Genomic DNA, 9,829 nt, shown 5'->3' on the forward strand with positions numbered 1-9,829 from the left:
CAGTTTATAAAAATAATTTGAAACATGTCCTTCCAGTTTGTGCAAATTACTTGAGAGCCATACCCTACCAGTCTATGAAAATCACTCAAGCCATATCCTACCAGTCTGTAAAGATCACTTCAGAGCCATATCCTACTAGTCTGTAAAGATCACTTCAGAGCCATATCCTACTAGTCTATGAAAATCACAAGAGAGCCATATCCTACTAGTCTATGAAAATCACTTGAGTCATTTCCTACTAGTCTGTGAAAATCACTCGAGTCATATCCTACTTAAGTCTGTGAAAATCACTTGAAAATCCCTTAGGGCCAGGTGAGCTAGAAATCACTTGAGAGTAATATCCTACCAGTCTGTAAAGATCATTTAAAACATATCCTATCAGTTTGTAAAGATCACATGAGAGCCATATCCTACCAGTCAGTGAAGATCACATGAGAGCCATATCCTACCAGTCAGTGAAGATCACTTGAAGAAGAAAGCAGAACAACCCATAGATATATAATCAAAACTGATGACTATAACCTAAAGAATCCATGATAATAATTTCCATAAGGAAATATTTATTAATTTAACCAGGCTGCTGAAGGTAGAGGGGGACCTAGAGGACACAACGAGGCTCTGGGACGACTTAATTTTGCATAAAATGATTGTCCCGACTTTTTATATAGAAAGAGAACTGCTGAAAATGGCACATTGCTCTCCGCTCTCAGGGTGTCCACTGGGAGGTACAGAAAACCTAGAAAATCGATTTTAGCACCTAGTTTTTGGAAAACAACATAATTCATCTGAATTAACATCTAACTTTACAGGTGATGTGCAAAGTGTATACTTACCTGAATTTTGAAGGTAGGTGATGTGTGCCTGTTTTGAAGCTAATACAATGGCCAGAATGATGACGGAGATCGACAACACAATGGTCAAAACGAAAAGGACCCTCTCTAAGATGGATTTCTTTTGCCATAACGAGAGTCCTCCCTTGAAGACCACACCTGCGTTGAAGTCGAGGGCTGGAGGGTTGCTACTGTTTGAAATGTCATCCTCCTCAAAGTTGGTTCTTTTGTAGCCCTGGGTGCTCATCTATTTATATAATGATGAAGGTGAAATAAACAGCTATCTAACATAAATGTCTACTATATTACGTAGGTATATACTCAATATTACTTAGTATAGGATGTAACAGCCAACAAGCGTGGGGAGGATATGTATGAAGCCATGCGATCAGATTATCCTTAATAATTCTCTTGTTTTACAGATAAATACATTATAACTTTACCCCCATAACAAGGGTTATCAAACAGTTCTGACTTCAAATTAACTCCCTTTACAAGGTTTATCAAACAGTTCTGACTTCAAATTAACTCCCTTTACAAGGTTTATCAAACAGTTCTGACTTTAAATTAACTCCCTTTACAAGGGTTATCAAACAGTTCTGACTTTAAATTAACTCCCTTTACAAGGGTTATCAAACAGTTCTGACTTTAAATTAACTCCATTTACAAGGTTTATCAAACAGTTCTGACTTTAAATTAACTCCCTTTACAAGGGTTATCAAACAGTTCTGACTTTAAATTAACTCCATTTACAAGGTTTATCAAATAGTTCTGACTTTAAATTAACTCCCTTTACAAGGGTTATCAAACAGTTCTGACTTTAGATTAACTCCCTTTACATAGGTAATCAAACAGTTCTGACTTTAAATTAACTCCCTTTACAAGGTTTATCAAACAGTTCTGATTATAATTTTGCCCCCTATACAAGGGTTAATTAACAGTCCTGACTATAATCCTACCCCCTTTACAAGGTTTATCAAACAGTCCTGACTATAACTTTGCCCCCTTTATAAGGTTTATTAAACAGTCCTGACTAAAATTCTCACCCCCTTTACAAGGTTTATTTAACAGTCCTGACTATAACTTTGCCCCCTTTATAAGGTTTATTAAACAGTCCTGACTATAACTTAACCCCTTTTACAAGGTTTATTAAACAGTCCTGACTATAACTTTACCCCCTTTACAAGGGTTATTAAACAGTCCTGACTATAACTTTGCCCCCTTTACAAGGTTTATCAAACAGTCCTGACTATAATGTAACCCCCTTTACAAGGTTTATTAAACAGTCCTGACTATAACTTAACCCCTTTTACAAGGTTTATTAAACAGTCCTGACTATAACTTTACCCCCTTTACAAAGTTTATCAAACAGTCCTGACTATAACTTTACCCCCTTTACAAGGTTTATTAAACAGTCCTGACTATAATCCTACCCCCTTTACAAGGTTTATTAAACAGTCCCAACTATAATTCTACCCCCTTTACAAGGTTTATTAAACAGTCCTGACTATAACTTTACCCCCTTTACAAGGTTTATCAAACAGTCCTGACTATAATTTTACCCCCTTTACAAGGTTTATTAAACAGTCCTGACTATACTTCTACCCCCTTTATAAGGTTTATTAAACAGTCCTGACTATAACTTTACCCCCTTTACAAGGTTTATTAAACAGTCCTGACTATAACTTTACCCCCTTTACAAGGTTTATTAAACAGTCCCGACTATACTTCTACCCCCTTTACAAGGGTTATCAAACAGTCCTGACTATAATTCTACCCCTTTTACAAGGTTTATTAAACAGTCCTGACTATAACTTTACCCCCTTTACAAGGTTTATTAAACAGTCCTGACTATAACTTTACCCCCTTTACAAGGTTTATTAAACAGTCCCGACTTTACTTCTACCCCCTTTACAAGGGTTATCAAACAGTCCTGACTATAACTTAACCCCCTTTACAAGGTTTATTAAACAGTCCTGACTATAACTTTACCCCCTTTACAAGGTTTATTAAACAGGCCTGACTGTAACTTTACCCCCTTTACAAGATTTATTAAACAGTCCTGACTATAACTTAACCCCTTTTACAAGGTTTATTAAACAGTCCCGACTTCACTTCTACCCCCTTTACAAGGGTTATTAAACAGTCCTGACTATAACTTAATCCCCTTTACAAGGTTTATTAAACAGTCCCGACTTCACTTCTACCCCCTTTACAAGGGTTATCAAACAGTCCTGACTATAATTCTACCCCCTTTACAAGGTTTATTTAACAGTCCTGACTATACTTCTAACCCCTTTACAAGCTTATGCATGGTTATTAAACAGTCCTGACTATAATTCTACCCCCTTTACAACGGTTATCAAACAGTCCGGACTATAACTTTGCCCCCTTTCCATCCAGGAAGTGTATTTGATTCTAGTACATCTGAATTTGGAAAAGATACCAGAAATTTCAAAGGCTTAGGCTCGGGCAGGAACTCTAATTTTACATTATTTTTGTTACAGTTCTTATTAGTCAACATTGTAGAATGTGTACACGATACACACTACAACAGATCAAAAGCAATCAGAACAGGTCAACTGAGCAAACCAGTCAGTGACTTAGGTAAGGTATATACTACAGTCTGTACCAAATATGGGACAGACTTTGACAACATGGCCTACCACAGTGACACTGATAACACTGTTATAGTTAAAACCATACATCGATACCTACCATTGACACTGATAACACTGTTATAGCTATTACAATACATTGATATCTACCAGTGACACTGATAACACTGTTATAGTTATTACAATACATTGATATCTACCAGTAACACTGATAACACTGTTATAGTTAAAACCATACATCGATACCTACTAGTGACATTTATAACACTGTTATAGTTATTACAATACATTGATATCAACCACAGTGTTATATACTATTACCAGTGACACTGATAACACTGTTATAGTTATTACAATACATTGATATCTACCAGTGGCACTGATAACACTGTTATAGTTAATACCATACATTGATATCTACCAGTGACACGGATAACACTGTTATAGTTAATACCATACATTGATATCTACCAGTGACACTGATAACAGTTATAGTTATTACCATACATTGATATCTACCAGTGACACTGATAACAGTGTTATAGTTATTACAAAACATTGATACCTACCAGTGACACTGATAACACTTTTATAGTTAATACCATACATTGATATCAACCACAATGATATATACTATTACCAGTGACACTGATAACACTGTTATAGTTAATACCATACATTGATATATACCATTACCAGTGACACTGATAACACTGTTATAGTTATTACAATACATTGATATCTACCAGTGACACTGATAACACTGTTATAGTTAATACCATACATTGATATATACCATTGACACTGATAACACTGTTATAGTTAATACCATACATTGATATCTACCATTGACACTGATAACACTGTTATAGTTAAAACCATACATTGATATCTACCAGTGACACTGATAACACTGTTATAGGCATTACAATACATTGATATATACCATTGACACTGATAACACTGTTATAGTTAATACCATACATTGATATCAACCACAGTGACACTGTATACCTACAATATATATATATTCTATATATGTTTAGATTAGTACTTTGTTTCTCACCTGAGCGTTATATTCAGTCGGATCCATTGTTCAATATTCAATGTGTGTTAACAATATGACCTTTGTGTTATATACCCAAACAGACAATGATCCTGACAAGCGGAACTGGTAGTGTATATAAGTTGTGTAGAATTGATGATCTTTATAAGACAGGACAAGTCTTGTTGAACCTACACCATACAACCCAGGTACTGGCTATGTACATAAGACTGTAAGAAGTATGCATCACTACCCATCTCATAAATATTCATTAACAATGGCTAAACACGTATATGGGACCAAATTTTACAAGTAACTGACACTTCATAATGTTATGGTGGGTCATTGGACCTGGGGTAGATTAACGTGTGTGTGTGTACTGTGTATGAGATTTCTGCGATGTGATTACTCCATGAACCTTTGTAGTTAAATAAAAGACCTAAGTGTTTATGATTAGTTATTTCATTTACTATTTGATTGTCAAAGAGAAGTGGAGGGTGATTTCGGGTTTTTTTTGTTACAGTTAATGCAACAGTTTTATTTGGATTAAATTTAATTTTCCATTGGTTAGCCCAATTACTAATAGAGTCAAGATCTTCATTTAGATCCATACATGGAGCAACCACATCTTCATCAACAATAACATGTAATGACGTATCATCGGCAAATAATTTAATATGAGTATGAATTTCATTAGTTATATCATTAATGAGCAGTAAGAAAAGAAATGGGCCAAGTGTAGACCCTTGAGGAACACCAGCTGTAATATTTTTGAAACTAGAAGAATATCCTTCATAACCTACTCTTTGTTTCCTATCCGACAGATAATTTTCAAACCAGTTATACAGATTCCCCTTAATTCCATATTGTACTGTACATATACACACGAAGTACACTCTACATTATACCGCTTATATGGATGGCAACATACAAACTATGTCCAGTCTTCTACTTATTTTCTTTTAGATTGAAACAGATTAAAATGACAACCAACATGTATACACAAAGCTGACAAACCCAATTTATGACAACTGTCAACACATGTGTACACATTAAAGCTCCCAACACAACCCTGGGTGAGATGTGTTGGATTTGAGCCCTGTATAATACCTAGAGTGCATGTTAAATAATCTTAATAATGTTGTAAACCATGCCGCGACATCTCTTGTAATTTCATCTTACTGGTAAAACCGACCTAGCTAAGGGATCCTCATATATATGACACATTTGAATACTGATCTAGTCATTTAAATTTAAACTTGTGAAATATTTTATTATCAGGAGCTCTATATATATCAGGTACAGAATGTGGACTTGTTGGTCCCTTATATCAGGTACAGAATGTGGACCTGTTGGTCCCATATATCAGGTACAGAATGTGGACATGTTGGTCCCTTATATCACATGTTGGTCCCTTATTATATCAGGTACAGAATGTGGACTTGTTGGTCCCTTATATAAGGTACAGAATGTGGACATGTTGGTCCCTTATATCACATGTTGGTCCCTTATTATATCAGGTACAGAATGCGGACATGTTGGTCCCTTATATCAGGTACAGAATGTTGATCTGTTAGTCCATTATATCAGGTACAGAATGTGGACCTGGTGTTCCCTGATATCAGGTACAGAATGTGGACCTGGTGTTCCCTGATATCAGGTACAGAATGTGGACCTGGTGTTCCCTGATATCAGGTACAGAATGTGGACCTGGTGTTCCCTGATATCAGGTACAGAATGTGGACCTGGTGTTCCCTAATATCAGGAACACTTACTGGTAAAACCGACCTAGCTAAGGGATCCTCATATATATGACACATTTGAATACTGATCTAGTCATTTAAATTTAAAATTGTGAAATATTTTATTATCAGGAGCTCTATATATATCAGGTACAGAATATGGACTTGTTGGTCCCTTATATCAGGTACAGAATGTGGACCTGGTGTTCCCTGATATCAGGTACAGAATGTGGACCTGGTGTTCCCTGATATCAGGTACAGAATGTGGACCTGGTGTTCCCTAATATCAGGAACACTTACTGGTAAAACCGACCTAGCTAAGGGATCCTCATATATATGACACATTTGAATACTGATCTAGTCATTTAAATTTAAAATTGTGAAATATTTTATTATCAGGAGCTCTATATATATCAGGTACAGAATGTGGACTTGTTGGTCCCATATATCAGGTACAGAATGTGGACATGTTGGTCCCTTACATCAGGTACACAATGTGGACATGTTGGTCCCTTATATCAGTAACAGAATGTGGACATGTTGGTCCCTTATATCAGGAACAGAATGTGGACAGGTTGGTCCCTTATATCAGGAACAAAATGTGGACCTGTTGGTCCCTTATATCATGTACAGAATGTGGACATGTTGGTTCCTTATATCAGGAACAGAATGTGGACACGTTGGTCCCTTATATCAGGTACACAATGTGGACATGTTGGTCCCTTATATCAGGAACAGAATTTGGACATGTTGGTCCCTTATATCAGGAACAAAATGTGGACCTGTTGGTCCCTTATATCATGTACAGAATGTGGACATGTTGGTTCCTTATATCAGGAACAGAATGTGGACACGTTGGTCCCTTATATCAGGTACACAATGTGGACATGTTGGTCCCTTATATCAGGAACAGAATGTGGACTTGTTGGTCCCTTATTATATCAGGTACAGAATGTGGACTTGTTGGTCCCTTATATAAGGTACAGAATGTGGACATGTTGGTCCCTTATATCAGGAACAGAATGTTGATATGTTGGTCCCTTATATCAGGAACAGAATGTGGACTTGTTGGTCCCTTATTATATCAGGTACAGAAGGTGGACTTGTTGGTCCCTTATATCAGGTACAGAATGTGGATCTGTGGGTCCCCTATATATCAGGTACAGAATGTGGACATGTTCGTCCCTTATATCAGGTACAGAATGTGGACATGTTGGTCCCTTATATCAGGAACAGAATGTGGACATGTTGGTCCCTTTTATCAGGAACAAAATGTTGACCTGTTGGTCCCTTATATCAGGTACAGAATGTGGATCTGTGGGTCCCCTATATATCAGGTACAGAATGTGGACATGTTCGTCCCTTATATCAGGTACAGAATGTGGACATCTTTAGTCCCTTATATCAGCTACAGAATGTGGACATGTTGGTCCCTTATATCTGGAACAGAATGTGGACCTGTTGGTCCCTTATATCAGGTACACAATGTGGACATGTTGGTCCCTTATATCAGGTACAGAATGTTGATCTGTTAGTCCATTATATCAGGTACAGAATGTGGACCTGGTGTTCCCTGATATCAGGTACAGAATGTGGACCTGTTGGTCCCTTATATCAGGTACAGAATGTGGACATGTTGGTTCCTTATATCAGGAACAGAATGTGGACATGTTGGTCCCTTGTATCTGGAACAGAATGTGGACCTGTTGGACCCTTATATCAGGTACAGAATGTGGATCTGTTGGTCCCCTATATATCAGGTACAGAATGTGGACATGTCGGTCCCCTATATCAGGTACAGAATGTGGACATGTCGGTCCCCTATATCAGGTACAGAATGTGGACCTGGTGTTCCATAATATCAGGAACAGAATCTGGACCTGTTGGACCCTTATATCAGGTACAGAATGTGGATCTGTTGGTCCCCTATATATCAGGTACAGAATGTGGACATGTCGGTCCCCTATATCAGGTACAGAATGTGGACATCTTTAGTCCCTTATATCAGCTACAGAATGTGGACATGTTGCTCCCTTATATCTGGAACAGAATGTGGACCTGTTGTTCCCTGATATCAGGTACAGAATGTGGACCTGGGGTTCCCTAATATCAGGAACAGAATCTGGACCTGTTGGACCCTTATATCAGGTACAGAATGTGGATCTGTTGGTCCCCTATATATCAGGTACAGAATGTGGACATGTTGGTCCCCTATATCAGCTCCATCCCAGGAAACCATCAGCCAGATATGAAGATTCTATACCTTTTAGTTCAGAAGATGAAGTCAAACTTTGTAGAGCTCCTACCAACAAAGCTTTCAGCCAAATATCATGACTCTAGGCCTGTCTGGACGACATTTATAGTATCAAGAATTGTATATGGCTTTGAAGCACTCTACTACACACATGCAGATGTTAATAAACTTGAAAACTTCCAAACTAAAGCTTTAAAATAGATACAACATCTTCTTGACAGAACAACTACATCAGCAGCAACTGGACTACTTGGAATCCTACCTATCTAGGCTCATATTCACAAAAACACTCTGAACCTACTATACAATATTCTACAAGATCCAGAGTCTCTGCAATTCCGGATTGCCGAACGACAACTTGCAACAAAGAACATACAGGAAAAGAGCTTCTTCTCAAATGTGAGGCGACTATTTGCACAATACGATCTACCTTATGACCACATGAATGATCTACCGGAGAAAACCCAGCTAAGGAACGCAATACATTCCTACGTTGAAGACCAGTGGAAATCAAACAGAAAAACAGCCTTAAATACCTCAACCCGGAACCATCAAAGTTTGGTCAGCCCATAACATTTACACAACAGTTAGAGGAAATAACATTGATGTACAGCACGCTGAGATAAAAGCTAAATTGCTTACTGGAACATACACACTGCAGTCGAATAGAGCTGTCTTCAGGCAACATGCTGTTGATCCAACCTGTAAAATCTGTCACGCAGAACCAGAGACCAGGGATATGAGTAATTGCATCCATACAAAACCTCAGAGAGACATATATAAGGCAAAACTGAACAACATCATCGGTAGATATACTCACAACTCCAGTAATCAAGGAACTTTTACTCAGATTATACTTGACTGTTCCGGTTTGGAACTCAGTCTTTTTCTCATGATGACATAGAGAAGATTGAGTTGTTATCCAGACAGTTCATCTGGAAGATACACTGTACAAGGAATAGAGAGTTGGCAGACAGCAACATGTGAATATACTGTTTTTTTCTAAACTATTTTTCCTTTTTTCTTTTTTTCCTTTCTTTTTGTATACCGTTTTAGCACAATTTATTTACCACCTGACATTTTAAGACTATCAAGTGTAATATTTGAATCATGTGACATTGATTTGGAAGTGCCTCCAACTAATACCAGTGATTAATGTAATCCATGGGTGCTCCGCAAACCAATCGGAGGAATCTACCAAAGAACAGAACAGAACATGTCCTTTGGCTAGCGGGCTAAAAATAAAACGAGGAGAAATTTTATACACAACAAGAGGCCCAGAGGGCCTGTATCGCTCCCCTGGATAATAAAGCAACCATGGGAAACTATTCTTATTACAT

General features: G+C 37.4%; 1 protein-coding gene across 1 annotated transcript in view; it reads right to left on the reverse strand.

The window, feature by feature from the left end:
* LOC110445941 (endothelin-converting enzyme homolog) overlaps positions 1 to 4,696 on the reverse strand; it is a 76,834-nt gene extending 72,138 nt beyond the window's left edge. The window contains exons 1-2 of the mRNA XM_021490833.1: positions 4,515 to 4,696; positions 834 to 1,077 (exon numbers count right to left, since the gene is read on the reverse strand). Coding sequence (XP_021346508.1) covers positions 834 to 1,077; positions 4,515 to 4,541 — 271 coding nt within the window. The 5' untranslated portion in view covers positions 4,542 to 4,696. The remainder of the gene's footprint in view (positions 1 to 833; positions 1,078 to 4,514) is intronic.
* Between the last annotated feature and the right edge of the window lie 5,133 nt (positions 4,697 to 9,829).

The sequence above is a fragment of the Mizuhopecten yessoensis genome, unplaced genomic scaffold (genome assembly GCF_002113885.1).
Source record: "Mizuhopecten yessoensis strain PY_sf001 unplaced genomic scaffold, ASM211388v2 scaffold2423, whole genome shotgun sequence".
Classification (NCBI taxonomy): Eukaryota; Metazoa; Mollusca; class Bivalvia; order Pectinida; family Pectinidae; genus Mizuhopecten; species Mizuhopecten yessoensis.